Below are 17,315 nucleotides of genomic sequence, written 5' to 3'. Positions count from 1 at the left end.
CAGCTGTCCTTGGCTAGTCTGAGGCTGCTGAGCCCTGGCAGGCTGGCCAAGAGCCTTGGTCAGGGGCCTCGCCCTGCATTGACACCAGTGAGGCTCCTCCCATGCCCCTGCACTGGGAGCAGAGGCGGGCACCTCCATGCCCATGTCCTGCTGGTAGCGTGATCCCAGAGACCACCAGAGCCCTGATGTTCTTTGTGTCTGGTCCGTGCCCATGCTGGGTCATGTCTTCCTTTGCAGGCTTGGCCTCAGGGTGAACTGGAGAAGTGTCCGCATAAGCCAGCAGTCCCTTGTACTCCCCCTAAGCTGCTTCCTGTCTGCTCCTCATGTCGTCACATGTGTTGACGAGGGCAGGGCTCTCCCGTGCAGCCCAACTCTGCCTTCTGCTTGAGTCCCGCAGGAAGTCCTGACCCTGTGCTTGTCTGTCCACACCTTGCTGCCACAGCAGTGGCTGTGAGATGGCAGAGTTCACCACTAACTTTAAGGTACTCTCCAAGAGATGGAGAAAGTGGGCAGGAGGCAGCGTGCTGAGACCCGAACAGGCATCTCTGATTATTGTCAGAGAGGCAGGAGAAGCAAAGCTCAGAGTGACAAGGGATGCGTGAAAGTTTAAGTCCGTGTCAGGCGGCTCCTCTTAGCTAAGGAATCACACGCACTAGAAGCCCTGGAGTCGGCCTCCAGAAACATGAACCCTCGTGACTCAGACATGAGACAGTGTTTTGTGCTGGGAGAGCTGGGTGCTTCAGCAGTTGAGTCAGTTGCAGAGGAGGCTGGCTGGCTTCCTGGGAGATTCACCTGCCACCCAAGACAACGTCCTGAACCTCAGCCTGGTGCCCAGGGCTCTGGGGGTGTCAGAACTCTACCAGGAAGTCCAGCAGCCTGGTGATATTTTCTGTTATTCCTGGATAAAGGCGGGGAGGCGGCACCAAGACAAGAGGGAGAAAGGTTTATTCCTTAGTCTTCCCATGCTGCACAACTGTCCAGCTACTGTGTGGGGCCACCTCTAGAATCCAAGTTCTTGCAGTGAAATTGTTTGGCTTCACTTTCCTCCAGGTACAAAGGCGCCTTGCTGGTGGCTTCTACAGCTACATACACGTGCGTGCTTTGTAAAGTAGAACCTCGATGTTGCCTTCATACCAGTGTGCCCCTCATAATGTGATGTTCCTTGCTCCCTTTGAGATAAAAATATACACCCTGGAAGAGCAGGATGTTCTGTCCATCTGGGTGGAGAAGCGTGTGGAGAGCCCTGCGCACCTGGCCTACCATCTGCTGTCTGACTTCACGAGGCGACCTTTGTGGGACCCGCATTATGTGTAAGGACAAGGGCCAAAGCCTTCCCGAATCAGCCCCGCCGTCACGTAGGAGACACCCTCTGCAGGCTGCCCGGTGTGGGACCTGTTGTTTGATTGATCAGAGAGCATGTGCTGCCCCAAACACTGCCTCGGGCGATGTTAAGAGACACACTGCTAAAATTACTGTACTCCTTGACTTACCCTCCGCTGCACGTTGGCTTGTGTCATGCACATCTGTTGGAATCCTCCCAGAAACTTCAAGGTCAGTGCTGTTCCCACCGAGCTGGAGAGCGCGATGTGACAGAACCTGAGTGGCACCCAGGGCCACCAGGCTGTCCTACCATACTGTGATGTACAGCCTGCACTCTGGGGGACGTGACCACCCAGTGGCAGCACCTTTGTCTGCGGAATGGCACCCCCTGGGGGGAAGCCCCGCTGGGTCCTCCCTGCCCACCCTGTGTGACAGTGTGTGCTCCTGTGCACCTGTGTGTCTCACTCTTCCTCCTCCTGACTCTGGCCTCCCTGCGGCAGGCCCTGCTGCGCTCCCTCATTTCCTGGAATTCCTATCTGGTTTTGCCCTCTGTGTTGGTGGGAATTCAACCAACTACAGATCACAAAACATTCAGGGGAAAAATTGCATCTGTTCTGAACATGTACAGACTTTTTTCCTTGGTGTTGTTTCCTAAACAATGCAGTTAACAATGACTGAGATAGCGTTTGCATAGCAGCGGGTGTCCTCAGTCACCTAGGGATGACTTAAGGTTTATGGGAGCATGCAGATATTCTATGAGATACTACAGGACATGAGCATTGTTGGATTCTGGTATCCACAGGGGGTTGGAGCCCCCTCCCTCCGTGGATGCTGAGGGACGGCCATACGGAGTTGAGTGCCTTGTCACCCACCCTGGCAGTGGGAGGTGGCACTCAGACCCAACCCTCTCTGCTCTTAGCACCTTGCAGGGCCTCACAAGGGAAGTTTGGTCACAGGGCTCCTCTCACATTAAGCTCTACTCTGTTTCTCAATCTAGACAAAGGAGCAGTTCATCCTTAAAATTCCTAAGACTCTCTGTGATGAATGCCACGTGATAGACGATATTCAACCCCAGTAAGGTGAAAAGGCGTCCCAGGGGCCAGGCGCTGCGTTTGTGTAGATGGCAGAACACCACACTCTGGTCAATGCCTCCATAACCAAACATTCCCAGAGGAGTGGACGCACTTCTCAGTTTCCTTCATCCATATTTATAGGTATTTTATAAGCACAAAGCTTGTAAGAACAGTGCTTAACCTTTGCTATGAGTTCTTGTGAAATGTTGCACCCACTGTTCTGTCACCTGATGTTCCAGCTCAAATGAACTTGAATGAAAGGAATGAGTGAACTGATTCTGATGGAGCTAACTTCCTTGGGCGCCTACTGTGATTCAAGCACTGGGCCAACTGTTTTCACCTAAGCCACACAGTGACCCCGTGGGTGTTACCAGCCACACACTGCAGATGAGAGTAAGGTGACCTGCCTGAAAGGGGACAGGCGCACGGGGACAGTCTGGGAGTCCCAAGCAAGCTGTCAGCCTCCACACTTTCTTTCCAACTGGTCCCCTTCCTGTACCTGGTGGTCCTTCTTGGGTCATCCCTCTAATCCACCCATCTTCAGTAAGTTTTACTTGAGCCTAGGAAAAATAATTTTATGGAAAAGAGCTCAATGCCTTGCTCTGAAGTCTTGAGGGCTGTGAACCTGGAGTTGGTTGGCCAACCTCCATCACATGCAGAATTCTTCCTTCTGACCAAACAGCTCATGTGAAGGGGACTTTGGGCAGTGATGCTGGTTGGGGGAAGGGTTGGATGAGCTGCAGGGGACAGCTCCGACAGTGATAATGAGATCAATTAAGCAAAGAAGGGAAGTGAGTGGCACACTCCACCTTTCTGTCCACACAGGTCCTGTGAAGTGATAGACCGGGTGAGTGAAGACGACCAGATATACCACATCACCTGTCCTGCGACCACTGGGGACAAGCCCAGGGACTTGGTTGTGCTTGTGTCACGAAGAAAGCCTCTCAGGATGGGGTGAGTGTGTGCAGTCCCAGTGGCACGGCCATGTCTGTAGTCTAAAATAGAGATGAAAACTTGATGTGAAAATGAGGAAGTTAGGGTGGGCTTGTAAGCCCAGTCATTAAGACTCCTGTGCCCCACGTGGGAGTATCTGGGTTGAATCCCCACCTCTGGCTGCTGACTCCAGCTTCCTGCTAGTGCGGACCCTGGGAGGCAGTGGCGATGGCTCAAGTGAGTGGGTTCCTGCCACCCACGCAGGAGGCCGGGTTGACTTCATACCTCCAAACCAAGGACCACTGTAGTTATCTGGGGGCTGAGCCATTGGTTAGGAGTGTGTGTCCTCTCTATACTCCCTCTGCTTCTCGCATAAGTAAGTTATTTAATTTTTTAAAGATTTGTTTATTTGAAAGTTACAAATAGAGAAGAGACAGAAAGAGAGATCTTCTATCTGTTGGTTCATTCCCCAAATGACTGCAACGGCCAAAGCTGGGCTGGTCCAAAGCCAGGAGCCAGGAGCTTCTTCTGGGTCTCCCATGTGGGTGCAGGGGCCCAAGGACTTAGGTCATCCTCCACTGTTTTCCCAAGCGCATTAGCAGGGAGCTGGATTGGAAGCGGAGCAATGGGGACTCGAATCTGCCCATATGGGATGCCTGCACTGCAGACAGTGGCTTAACCTGCTGCGCCACAGCATCGGCCCCAAATTACTTAATTTTTTAAAAAAGGAAGTCAATATGGGGAAGTCAGTATCTTATATGATATTTGAAAATGCTTAGGGGCCGGCACTGTGGCACAGCGGGTTAACGTCCTGGCCTGAAGCGCCCGCATCCCATATGGGCGCCGGTTCGAGACTTGGCTGCTCCACTTCTGATCCAGCTCTCTGCTCTGTCCTGGGAAAGCAGTAGAGGATGGCCCAGGTGCTTGGGCCCCTGCACCTGCATGGGAGACCTGGAAGAGGCTCCTGGCTCCTGTTGGATTGGTGCAGCTCCGGCCGTTGTGGGCAACTGAGGAGTGAACCAGTGGATGGAAGACCTCTCTTTCTCTCTCTCTCTGCTCTCTCTGTGTAACTCTGACTTTCAAATAAATAAATAAATCTTTAAAAAATTGTTTAAACTAGATATGTAGGTATAATTTAACAAAAAGTTAGGTCACACAGTAAGTGCCAGCTGAATACAAAGCACCAAGCAAAGATCCTGTAGTGTTTCCTTTTCCTATTTCTCTTTGTGGTTGCAAACTGATACTTAGTGAACCTTCAGCAATCCCATTACCAAGAAAAAAAAGTGAAATTAAAATCAAATCAAACACCACAAATCGGCTTAGAACTCACCGAGGCTCGGCTGTGTGGCTATCAGCCTGAGCTGTTGGTCGGAGCACCACACGTGGCTTTTCACTGTGTGGGGCCATTCAGGGCACCCCAAGTACCCCCGCACATGTGTGAGTGTTAATGTCCAGGGATGCTCAGTGCAATGTCGCTTATGTCAGATGATATCGAACATAAGCCAAAGCTCTACTTAGAAATTATGGCAGATGCATTCTACAGTGTGCATTTAAAGGAGGAAGTGGTGGGTTCAGTGTTGTGGTGTAGCAGGTGAAGCCACCACCTGCAGTGCTGGCATCCCATATGAGTGCTGGTTCGAGTCCTGGGTACTCCACTTCCAACCCAGCTCCCTTCCTGGGAAAAGCAGCAGAAGAATTCCAAAGTGCTTGGGCCTCTGCCACCCATGTGGGAGACCCAGAAGAAGCTCCTGACTCCTGGATCCTAGCTCTTGGCTCCTGGCTCCTGGCTTTGGCCTGGCCTATTGCTGGCCATTGTGGCCATCTAGAAAGTAAACCAGTGGATAGAAGATTTCTCTCTGTCTATCCGTCTCTCTGTAACACTTTCAAAATTAAATGAATTAAAAAAAAAAAAAAAGATGAAGTAGCTGTCAAAACTGTAATATAAAAACACCTCCAGGCCGGCGCTGCGGCTCACTAGGCTAATCCTCCACCTAGCAGCGCTGGCACACCGGGTTCTAGTCCCAGTCGGGGCGCTGGATTCTGTCCCGGTTGCCCCCCTTCCAGGCCAGCTCTCTGCTGTGGCCTGGGAGTGCAGTGGAGGATGGCCCAAGTGCTTGGGCCCTGTACCCCATGGGAGACCAGGAGAAGCACCTGGCTCCTGCCTTCGAATAGGCGCGGTACGCCAGTCACAGCGCGGCGGCCATTGGAGGGTGAACCAACGGCAAAAGGAAGACCTTTCTCTCTGTCTCTCTCTCTCACTATCCACTCTGCCTGTCAAAAAAAAAAAAAAAAAAAAAAAAAAAACAAACAAACAAACAAACACTTCCAGAGATATACTGTTAGGTAAAAAATCAAATTGTAGACCAATATGTATAAAATGCTCATATTTATACAAAATCTTTAGGTTCACATTTAGTTCTGTAAGTGTCATTATTATGCAAGTTTAACAAGGTCCAGAGAGCTACAGCGGAATGCTAAGAAGACAGGTCAGCTCCAGGATGTAGAGAAAGACTGGACCTGGTATAAGCTATATCATTCGAGGATTCTTTAAAGTGATGGTTATTATTTTTTTGATTTTTTAATTAAAAACGGAGGTGGGGTGGGCAGGCATTTGGCCTGGCAGTTAAGACACTGTTAAGACGCCTGCGTTCAGCCTCCGGGTGCCTGGTTTGAGTCCTGGCTGCAGGTCCTGACTCCAGCTTCCTGGTGATGCAGATGCCGGGGGGCGGTGGTGATGGCTCTGCTGCCCACGTGGAGACCTGGACTGAGTTCCTGACTCCCAGCTGTGGCTGTGGCCAGGTCCAGTTGCAGGCATCTGGGGAGTGAACCAGCGGAGAGGATCTCTGTCTGTCTCTTTGGGTCTCTGTCTCTCATAAAAAAAAAAAAAGTAAAAAATGAAAGGGAACTGAAATTACCCACGTTTAGGGCACAGTGACACTTCAGTGTGGGGGCTGGCCGCAGTTGTAAGGAGTTAGCCCAAGCTAGTGCAGTTCTGGGGCAGGAAGTCCCTGCTCTTGAGGGTTCCTGGGAAGAGCTTTTCCGATTCAGACGCCCCTCTGGGAGAGGAGGGTCTTCTGCTGCTTCTCTGCCTTGCTAAATAAATAGCAGGCGTTCTAGGAGTTTCGTTTCTTGCAGCATTTCTTCGTTTCTCACAAGGTTTAGAAAATGCCTGCTTCCCTTCCAGGCACGCCTACACCGTGGCGGCGAAGTCGGTCATGCTGCCGTCCGCCCCGCCATCTCCTGACCACACCAGGAGTGAAATCATATGTGCCGGCTTCCTCATCCACGCCATTGACAGCCATTCCTGCACCGTAAGCTTGATGAGACGTCCGCTCATTGATTCGCTCTTAGATAAAGGGAAACCTCGGTTTACCGGGGCTCCCCATTCATTATAATCCTGTCACTTGTGTCCACGCTAGGGGAATCCTAAGATGAACCTCTCAGACCTTTTCCAGAAGGTCCTGGGGTCTTAGTCTCCCCCACCCCACCAAGATTCAGCTCCCAGCTTACGGAAGCTCCAAATCAATTATAAATTACAGTCTGGGTTTTCTTCTTGACACAGGTGTCTTACTTTAACCAGATGTCTGCTAGCATCCTTCCCTACTTTGCTGGAAATCTGGGCGGCTGGTCCAAGTCCATTGAAGAAGCAGCAGCCTCTTGTATTAAATTCATAGAGGACGCTACTGATGGTGGGTTTCTGAGCGTGTCTTAAGGAGTCAACTGTCAGTCACCTGTCATATAATTTCTCACTTTTTATCCAAACACCCTTAGCCCTGACACTGGGGAAGTTTCGAGGTCACACAATAACTTCTTATCAGCCTAGGGAAAGTGCAGTTTAGGACAAGGTTAAAAACCAAAATGCATCTCAAGTCAACTGTCAGTCATTTGGATTGGCAATGAAAGAGGTTTAAAATTCTGCTTTAGAACATCCACGGCTCTGCCTCTTTCAAAGAGAGAATGGAAGCTTATCTGTTGCCATATTGTGCATTCTATGAAAAAGTACAAATTTAATTAAAATGGTCACAAACCTTTTATAAGTTGCAGGGTATAGTGTGTGTTCTGGTGATGTGCTGTGGTTGGCCCGTGCACTAATGTGTGTCATTGTTCCGTGTGCAAGAGATGCCTGTGGTCAGGAGTACCTGACAAGACGTGTTACGTGGTGCAGAGAAGACATTAAAACACAATGGAATCCAGTCAGTTTCAGTAATAGGAGCGACTTTGTTAGTGTCCTTAACACATGTTCGAGGTGGCTGACCCGTTTCATATCTGTCACTGCACGCAGACAAAGCACCTGCAACATGTGTTGCAGCCCAGCTCTTCTTCCAGAGTCTTCTCGCAGCACTCCGTCCCCCAGACCCAGCATTCGTTATCTGCCCCTCTGATTTGTCTCAGCAGATCAGAATCCATCACGTCAGCCTCAGCAAGACGGCTCGTGACGGCTGCAGGAGCTCCCCGTGAAGTCTAGAGCCTTCCACAGGTTAGACATTCTGCCTCAGCTCCCCTCCCACTTCCTGCCCATCCATGCACACAGTCCAGGTCTGGTCACGATTCCTTGCATTTGCCTGTTTTGCTGTCTTCCTGTGTATGAACTTTAGACTCAGGTACATTTCTTAAATTACTTTTGTTAAAGATTTATTTATGGGGCCAGTGCTGTGGTAAAGTCGCCGCAGTGCCGCCATACCATATGGCTGCTGGTTCTAGTCTCAGCTTCTCCTCTTCTGATCCAGCTCTCTGCCATGGCCGGGGAAAGCAGTAGAAGATGGCCCAAGTCCTTGGGCTCCTGCACCCGTGTAGGAGACCTGGACGAAGCTCCTGGCTCCTGCCTTCGGATCAGTTCAACTCTGGCCATTGCGGCCATTTGGGGAGTGAACCAGCGAGTGGAAGACCTCTCTCTCTGTATGCCTCTGCCTCTGCTTCTCTGTAACTCTGCTTTTCAAATAAATAAATAAAAACAAAGATTGATTTATTTGAAAGGCAGAGAGAGAGAGAAAGAGAGATCTTCTGTCTGCTGGTTCGTTCCCCAAATGCCTGCAACAGCTGGGGCTGGCCCAGCCTAAAGCCAGGAGGCTGGAATTCTATCTGTTTCTCCCAAATGGGAAGGCAGGGGCCCAAGTACTTGGGCCGTCTTCCACGTCTTTCCCACGCACATTAGCAGGGAGCTGGATTGGAAATAGAGCAGCCAGAAGTGTGTTGCATTGAAGGAACTGACATGTATGTACAATAAGAAGAGTAGATGTAGAAATTAAAATGATTATTTATTACATTTCAGAAGGAGGAGGAAAGTTTTTTTGAGAATATATTAACCTATTTTTAAGAGAGGAGACAAAACTGGCTGGCGCCGCGGCTCACTAGGCTAATCCTCCGCCTAGCGGCGCCGGCACACCGGGTTCTAGTCCCGGTCGGGGCGCCGGATTCTGTCCCGGTTGCCCCTCTTCCAGGCCAGCTCTCTGCTGTGGCCAGGGAGTGCAGTGGAGGATGGCCCAGGTGCTTGGGCCCTGCACCCCATGGGAGACCAGGAAAAGCACCTGGCTCCTGGCTCCTGCCATCGGATCAGCGCGGTGCGCCGGCCGCGGCGGCCATTGGAGGGTGAACCAACGGCAAAGGAAGACCTTTCTCTCTGTCTCTCTCTCTCACTGTCCACCCTGCCTGTCCAAAAATAAATAAATAAATAAATAAATAAATAAATAAATAAAAAAGAGAGGAGACAAAACTGAAATAAAGGGCATGCATTGCCCTAAAGCTCTGCACCCTGAAGTCTTAAACTAGGGGAAGTATAGAAATTGAGACATTCCCAAGCACTGTCTGCCTCACCTTGCTCTTCGAATTCCTATGAATTTATTTATTTTTCGGGTCTCCACGTAATCCTTTCAAGTTGTGCTTGGCCACGGTAGCTGAAACCACGGAACGCGAGATCATGGGTGAGAGTGATAGGGCACAAGCGTAACAATGCATGTGGACCACCAGGCTTTCTAGAAATCGCTTTTCTGCTGAATGCTTCTAAGAAAATTCAAAATGATATTTTGTTGTAAAGATTTATCTGAAAGGCAGAGTTACAGAAAGAGAGGGAAAGAAAGAGAAAGATACAGAGATTGGTCTTCCATCCACTGGTTCGCTCCTCAAATGGCCACAACAGTTTGGGCTGGGCTGGGCTGGGCAAAAGTCAGGAGCCAGGGCCTTCTTCCAGGTCTCCCACATGGGTGCAGGGCCCAGGAACTTGGGCCATCCTCCGCTGCTTTCCCAGGCACATTAGCAGGGAGCTGGGTCGGAAGTTCGGCAGCCGGGACTAGAATGGGAGCTCACATGCTATACTGGGGTTGCAGGCGATGGCTGAACCTGCTGCACAACTGGTTCCCATCGGAATGATTATTTAATCTTAATTTGAACACCACTAATTTGACCAGCATCCTTGACTTTCTTATTTTAAAAAAAAATTATTTATTTATTTAAGAGGTAAAGACAGAGAGAGACAGAGAAAAAGGTCTTCGATCCGCTGGGTCACTCCCCAAATGGCCGCAATGGCTGGAACTGAGCCATTCCAAAGCCAGGAGACAAGAGCTTCTTAGGGGTCTCCCACCCAGGTGCAGCGGCCCAGGTACTTGGGCCATCTTCTACTGCTTTCCCAGGCCATAGCAGAGAGCCGGATCAGAGGAGGAGCAGCCGGGACTAGAACCGGCGCCCAGATGGGATGCCAGCGCCACAGGTGGAGGTTTAGCCCACTGTGCCACAGCACTGGCCCCAGGTTCATCTGCTTTCTGTGGATTAATGAAAGGGACCTGGATATAGTTTTGAAAATGGAATAAATGCATAACATATACCTGCATTCTTCAGCGCGGTAGCCACCAGCCACATCTGCTATTTAAGTTAAAATAAGGGGCCGGCACTGGGGGCAGGTCCTGTGTGTTTCCCGTGTTCACCCCTCTGTCCCAGTCCCTTCCACGCCTTCTGTTCTCCTGTGTGCTCTGAACGCAGGCAAGGGCCCGTCACCTGGCGCTGCCTGAGTCCTTCCACAGTCTCAGCTGAAGTCTCGTTTCCAGGATCCCTGCGCCTCAGAGACTTGAAGGCTGCGACAGAGAAGACGGCAACACTTCGGGCAGCACTCGGGAAGGTGGCGGTGTACTGCCTGAAGCGGTGCTGCGACGCACGGAGGCGTGCTGGCCCTGGAGTTCAGGGCAGTCCTTGGGGCGCGTCTCCCTCTGAAGTGAGAGTCTCCTCTCTCTTCCCTGGAGTGAGCGTCGACCTGGCTTTGCACCCAACACTTGTAGGTACTACTACTGTTCAAGCAGACCAGAACATACTGGTCACGCCATAAGTAAGCAAATAAATACTCCGAATGTCAGGAGGTGTGTTACTGGGAAAAGTAAGGGAAATGGTTGCTGGGGGCGGGGGGGAGGGAGGGAGTGGCAGCGTTTATTGATATTAAAATTCGGTGGGCCCACTAAGCTTCACCGAGGGGACTTTGAGCAAAGCAGAGAAACTGGCAAGGCTTTAAGCAAACTCAGCTGTACTCATCAGCCATAGCCCCCTGCAGACCAAGGAGAGAGGCAGCCAAGCAAAAATGTGGCCATGCTAATTCTTTCCTTTGGACTTCATAGTATCCTCAAAGAATGCTCGAGATTTTTTTCATAGTAAAGGTTTTCAAGTGCTGAGGACTGAAAGGTTTTGATTAAGAAAGGAGACTCCTTCCTATTGGTTCTTCCTGGCTTTAATGCCGCTGAGTTGATTTTTTTCTATTCACTTTGTTTTAGAACAAATCTAGAGAAAGAAATGTGAAAACTGATTATGGAGTCCTCTTGTACTCAGACACCGTTAGAGAATGATGGACGACAGTTTTAATGAAAGTTAGAAGAAGCTAGAATATTTTTATGCATGCCATACATGGTTTTGTTTGCATTTTTCCTTGCACATTTCAGAAAAAATCATGGTAGTGGTAGTAGTTTGTGGTTTAGAGTAAGTTACAAGCGTGAGAGCTGTCACTGACTTTGCACCTTTGAAGGTAATGTGAACCACTGGGGCGGGCGATGCCCTGCTTGCCATTGCTGGGGGTATGACGCTGCAAGACTTCCTGGCCTCCCAGTTCCAGGCAATTCCTGCAGCTAGTCCCGTGACAGCGAGGTAGGTCAGGGTGACCCCAGCCTCACCTCTGTGTACCTGCTCGTTCTCTGGGAAGTTAGACTGGCTTGTTTGCTGCTTTTTAGAGTGCTTGCTACTAGTTCAAAAAATGTTGGTCCCTGGCTGTCTGAGTTGTGACATAAAATCCGCAGTGTCGCGTGCATCTAGGTCCCTCTTGTCACTGCAGTAGAATCGGGCGTGGAGGGGAGGGCAGCACCAGTCTGCTGATACCGGGCTGCTTGGTGTGTCGTGAGGAACACACCTTTGTCCGTGAGCCGGGAGTCTGCTGTGTTCTGCCGAGATCCTCAGAGTGATATCAGGCTATCTGCCAGCTTATTAAGAGTTCCAGACCCTTCACCGTTCTTAGCAATGACCCTACTCCAGATTCAAGAGTCAGAGAAATCTCAAATCTAAACATGCCTTTCGAATTTTGTACCGGCGATGATCAAGTGCCGTGATGACAGTTACAAACCCGATGCCATTTTGTGACACACACAGGGACACTGGAAAGTGGGAATGGGTATTTCTACCCAGGGCACCCCGCCTTGTCCTCTGCCCCTTTGTCTGACCTATCAAGGTGTAGGATGCATTGCTGTGCTCGCCCCCAGAAAACACCGTACTTCCCTCCTGCCACTCAGCTCCCCGGACGAGACCCCCAGATGCGCGTGCAGCTGAGACTCGTGCCTTGGTCTCCCTTTGAATGGACGACCACAAATTGCAAAGAGCATTCAGGACTCTGAGAATCCTACATTTCCCTTCAACTTCTCATGTCTCCCACCCCGCTCACTTGTGAACTCTAGAAAACGCGTCCTTAAGAAAGCACAGCCGTTAGGTAAGGGTCGCCTCGTAGTCTCGTATACACGCTGTCCTCACCTCTGCCTTCCCTCCAGTTCCAGCGGGTGAGGCAGCTTGCTGCTACCAGCAGCGAGCGCTTCCATCCGCTGTTCACTCCCCAACTGCCCACAACAGCCCCAGGCTGGGGATCCAAAGCTGGGGACAGGAACTGAATCCGGATCTCCCAGGTGAGTGGCAGAAACCCAGTGTCTGGAGCCAACAGCAGGGTCTGCATCAGCAGCAGGAAGCTGGGGTCAGGAGCAGAGCCAGGGCTTCAGCCCAGGTACTCTCACGTGCCACATGCGCACGCTAACTTGTGTCTGCACCATGAGGCCAAACGCCCATCTCTAACCTTCCCCAGGGCTTCCCGCCTTCCACTCTCCCTGTTCTGTGTATCAGGAGTTCCTTTACCCCCCGCCCCCACCCCAGGTTATTTCTGTACCCACCAGTGTCTCTTGTGACAAAGCAAACAAGCAAGCAGCACTCTGACCCCACCCAGCTCCCAGTCGGTCTCCGTTCGGTCATCTGTAGATGAGCCTCCCACGGCTGTTTCACTGACCGACGCATACTTCTGCCCAGACGCCCCTGTGAGAACATCTGAGTCCTCCCCGTGCCCAGTCTGAGGCCCGGGCTCTCGAGGTAGGAGCTTCTGACCGGCTCCAGGGGAGGAGGCTGACTCCTTCTCTTGGCAACATCTCCTCTCCTTGGCTGCACCTCCGGGTGCCCCCCGCCGCACAGTCACTGTTTCAACCCCCTCCTGTGCTGCTTTTTCTCCATCAGACTTCCCACTGTTAGGCTGCCCTAGAGCCCCGGACTTGATCTCTTCTCTGTCTTCGCTCCTCAGAGAGCCTGCCCAGGTCTTGAATTCTCAAAGCCATCCTCTTGCCAACCACTCCCGTATCTGAGAAGCCTGAACCCCATCCTTGTGTGTTTGTCTGCTCCCTTGATGTTTCCGCTAAGCCAGTGGTCATCGCAGAGTCAGCGTTTCCCAAGCAGACATCTTCGCTCTGGCACCTTTCCCTCTGTCAAATTCCTGTCCTGCGGCAAGCGGTCTGGGCTCCATGTTAGTACTATCAGGGCCTGACCACGCATGATCCGTGCAGCCCCTGCACCTCTGACCCAGAGCAGCGGCTTCTCTGCCCTCCCTTCACCCTTCCCAGCCTTGCAGCCTGCTCACGCCCACGTCTCTTCATAGCCACGCACAGTCTTGCACATCACGGGGGAGGAACAGTCTGCTCGTGGTCTGTACGGGTCAGCTCAGAAGTGCCCCCTCTCACACCATCCCTGCCTCCGGGAATGCAGCGTAACTCTCTGCTTCCTGGCTCTGGGCTTGGCCACACGACTCCTCAAGGGAGTGTTGCAACCGGAGGCATGAAAATGTTTTAGCAAAGGGGCTCTCCCTCTTAATCTATGCCACGGTAAAGAGAAATACATGCCAGGGTTAGCCTTCCGGCCCCAGGAAAAGGAAGAGACCGGAACAGAGTTCCTTCCTCTGAGCCCGGCTTCAGCGAACCGAGTGCAAATCAAGCTGCCGCTGAGGTTCGCAGAGCTGCCTCATCCCAGCTGAGACCTCTGATCTCTGACCTCTGACCATAGGCCTGGGCTAAAAGCAAGTGCTTGTGGTCGGCTGTGGCCGAGATGCTTGTGACTGGCTGTACGTTGCCGAGACGCTTGTGGTCGGCTGTACGTGGCCGAGACGCTTGTGACCGGCTGTATGTGGCCCAGACGCTTGTGGCCGACTGTACATGGCCGAGATGCTGTGGTCGGCTGTACGTGGCCGAGATGTTTGTGACTGACTGTACGTGGCTGAGATTCAGTGCTTGTTACTCAGCAGTCAGCAACAACAGGGCTCACAAGACACGACTCCGGTTGACCATCTGGTCTTCCGCTAGTGTGTCCCTCACTTCTTGCCAGCAGTACTGCCCTCTCTGCTGTTTCTGACTGCTGCCTGCTCCTTAGCGTAACTGCCCTGTCCGTCACCTCACCACAGGATGCGTAAGCCTTAGTCCCTCACCTGCTCCTGGTGTTTGCTTAAGGTCCTGTTCTTGCTCTAAGACACCCTTCCAGGGAGCAGGTGTTCAGCCTAGTGATGACGCGCTGGTTAGGGTGCCTGCGTCCCCCATCTGTGTGCCTGGGTTGGGTCCCAGGCTCTGGCTCCTGACTGCGGCTTCCTGCTACTGCAGACCGTGAGAGGCAGCAGTGATGGCTCAAGCGACTAGGTTCCTGACACCCGCGTGGGAGACCTGGAGTGCGTTCCCAGTTCCTCCATCCTGGCTGTGGTGGGCATTTGGGGAGCCCCCAGCAGGTTCATATTCATTTTCTTGCTCTCTTTCTCCCCCCCACCTCGGCCTTTCTGCCTCTCAAATAGCTTTGTATAAAGATCTTGGCCAAGCGTAAGCCAGGAGCCTGGAACTCCATCCGGGTCTCCCATGTGGGCGCAGGGGCCCTAGCACTCGGGCCATCTTCTGATGCTTTCTGAGGTGCGTTAGCTGAATGGGAAGTGGACTGGCCTGAACACACACTGGCACTCCTGCAGGGGATGCTGGTGGCACAGGCAGCAGCTTCGCCCACTGCGCCGCACTGCCGGCCTGCGGGTTCCTTTTTCTTTTTTCTTTTTCTTTCTTTTTTTTTTTTTTTTTTTTTTTTGACAGGCAGAGTGGACAGTGAAAGACAGAGACAGAAAGAAAGGTCTTCCTTTGCCATTGGTTCACCCTCCAATGGCCTCCGTGGCCGGCGCACCGCACTAATCCGAAGGCAGGAGCCAGGTGCTTCTCCTGGTCTCCCATGCGGGTGCAGGGCCCAAGCACTTGGGCCATCCTCCACTGCACTCCCTGGCCACAGCAGAGAGCTGGCCTGGAAGAGGGGCAACCGGGACAGAATCTGGCGCCCCGACCGGGACTAGAACCCGGTGTGCCGGCGCCGCAAAGTGGAGGATTAGCCTAGTGAGCCGCGGCGCCGGCCTCCTTTTTCTAAGTGAGGATCCAGCAGACGCCCTGGGCCTGAGAGCTGCACGCTGCTCATGCTGGACCTCTGCGTTGTCACTTTCTTGTAAGTGTAGTGATGTCCTCTGGGCCAGGTTGTTGGGGTAGTGTTCAGAGGTGAGACCCACTAGTCCAGCCACCTGCTGGGGCACAGCGCGGGGCACTGCTGTCTACTCGCGGCCCCCCACCCTCCTCCAAGAAGCACTCTGGCTCCGCACTGGCTCCTGCTTCCTGTCGGCCCTCGGCTGGCAGAGGACGGTCCTGTGATCCCCAGCTGGCAGAGGACGGTCAGAGCGTGTCACGTCCTTGCCTAAAACCCCCACGGAAGAGGACAGGCCAGTCAGTGGACACAGATGGCCCATGGTGGCCGTGGCCGGGATGGGGAAGGTGAGTGCTGTGGGCACGCGGGTCCCCGAGGGAATGAAGGCGCGCCCACGGCCCCGGGTACGGCTGCACAAGCCTCAGACAGTCAGCCAGCTGCACTGCTAGGCTATGTGGACTGCACTTCAAGAAAGGCATTATGAGAAAAAAATAAAAAATAAAATAATAAAAATAAAAAAGCATCAACTTTGCAGTGGGGAGATCTGGGACCCTCTGAAAATCTAGCCCCCCCCCCCCGCCCGGGGAAAGAACTGTCCAGCTTTGCCCACACTCTGGGAGCTGACCAAGGGCTGGCGTGAGGGGGTGCACATGCCGGGGCTCTGGACGCACGCAGCAACAGGTGAGGGACGCACCTGCCCCCGCTCCAGGCACCCTGAGCTGGGAAATGAGCCTCAGCAGTTCGTTTTGCTACGGTGTAGCAGCTTGGTTAAGTTGAGGCGAGCTGGCGCGCTTGTGCGTTCAGCACGATGTGGTCTATTTAACGGGAGAGGCCCTACGCCCGCCTTCCCAGGATGCCCCTGGGGCCACGCTCATGTCACACCTCACTGCCCAGCCAGTGGGGCTCCGCGTCTTCCCTGTAAACGGAGTGGAGGGCGAGACTGCTGTCGGCGGCGTGGACCTCGACTGCAGGTACGGCTGGGTGGAGGGGCGCGGTGTGGGGTGTGTGTGTGTGTGTGTGTGAGTGTGTATGGCTGGGCTGGAGGGGCGCGGTGTGGGGTGTGTGTGTGTGTGTGTGTGTGCATGTGTACAGCTGGGCTGGAGGGGCATGGTGTGTGTGTGTGTGTGGGTACAGCTGGGTGGAGGGGCACGGTGTGGTGTGGTGTGTGTGTGTGGGTACAGCTGGGTGGCGGGGCGCGGTGTGGTGTGTGTGTGTGTAGGTACGGCTGGGGTGGAGGAGCGCGGGGTAGTATGTGTGTGTGGGTACAGCTGGGTGGAGGGGCACGGTGTGGTGTGTGTGTGTACGGCGGGGTGGAGGGACACGGTGTGGTGTGGTGTGTGTGTGTGCACAGCTGGGTGGAGGGGCACGGTGTGTGTGTGTGTGTGTGTACAGCTGGGTGGAGGGGCGCGGGGTGGTGTGTGTGTGTGTGTGTGTGTGTACAGCTGGGTGGAGGGGCGCGGGGTGGTGTGTGTGTGTGTGTGTGTGTACAGCTGGGGTGGAGGGACACAGTGTGGTGTGTGCGTGTGTACAGCTGGGTGGAGGGGCGCGGGGTGGTGTGGTGTGTGTGTGGGTACAGCTGGGTGGAGGGGCACGGGGTGATGGGTGTGTGTGTGTGTGTACGGCGGGGTAGAGGGGCACGATGTGATGTTTGTGTGTAGGTACAGCTGGGTGGAGGGGCACGGTGTGGTGTGGTGTGTGTGTGTGTGTACAGCTGGGTGGAGGGACACGGTGTGGTGTGGTGTGGTGTGTGTGTGTGGGTACAGCTGGGTGGAGCGACACGGTGTGGTGTGTGTGTGTCTGTGTACAGCTGGGTGGAGGGGCACGGTGTGGTGTGTGTGTGTGTGTGTACAGCTGGGTGGAGGTGCACGGTGTGATGTGGTGTGTGTGTGTGTACAGCTGGGTGGAGGGATACGGTGTGGTGTGTGTGTGTGTACAGCTGGGTGGAGGGACACGGTGTGATGTGGTGTGTGTGTGTACAGCTGGGTGGCGGGGCACGGTGTGGTGTGTGTGTGTGTGTGGGTACAG

General features: G+C 53.2%; 1 protein-coding gene across 1 annotated transcript in view; it reads left to right on the top strand.

The window, feature by feature from the left end:
- ACOT12 (acyl-CoA thioesterase 12) overlaps positions 1–10,664 on the top strand; it is a 45,022-nt gene extending 34,358 nt beyond the window's left edge. The window contains exons 12-17 of the mRNA XM_002713909.6: positions 1,177–1,310; positions 3,219–3,347; positions 6,511–6,637; positions 6,889–7,015; positions 7,722–7,803; positions 10,361–10,664. Coding sequence (XP_002713955.4) covers positions 1,177–1,310; positions 3,219–3,347; positions 6,511–6,637; positions 6,889–7,015; positions 7,722–7,762 — 558 coding nt within the window. The 3' untranslated portion in view covers positions 7,763–7,803; positions 10,361–10,664. The remainder of the gene's footprint in view (positions 1–1,176; positions 1,311–3,218; positions 3,348–6,510; positions 6,638–6,888; positions 7,016–7,721; positions 7,804–10,360) is intronic.
- Positions 10,665–17,315: the final 6,651 nt, after the last annotated feature.

This window comes from Oryctolagus cuniculus, chromosome 14 (genome assembly GCF_051225735.1).
Source record: "Oryctolagus cuniculus isolate XC-2025 breed Fujian yellow rabbit chromosome 14, ASM5122573v1, whole genome shotgun sequence".
Classification (NCBI taxonomy): domain Eukaryota; kingdom Metazoa; phylum Chordata; class Mammalia; order Lagomorpha; family Leporidae; genus Oryctolagus; species Oryctolagus cuniculus.
The sequence above is the reverse complement of the archived record's forward strand: the minus strand, read 5'-3'. Positions and strand labels throughout refer to the sequence as shown.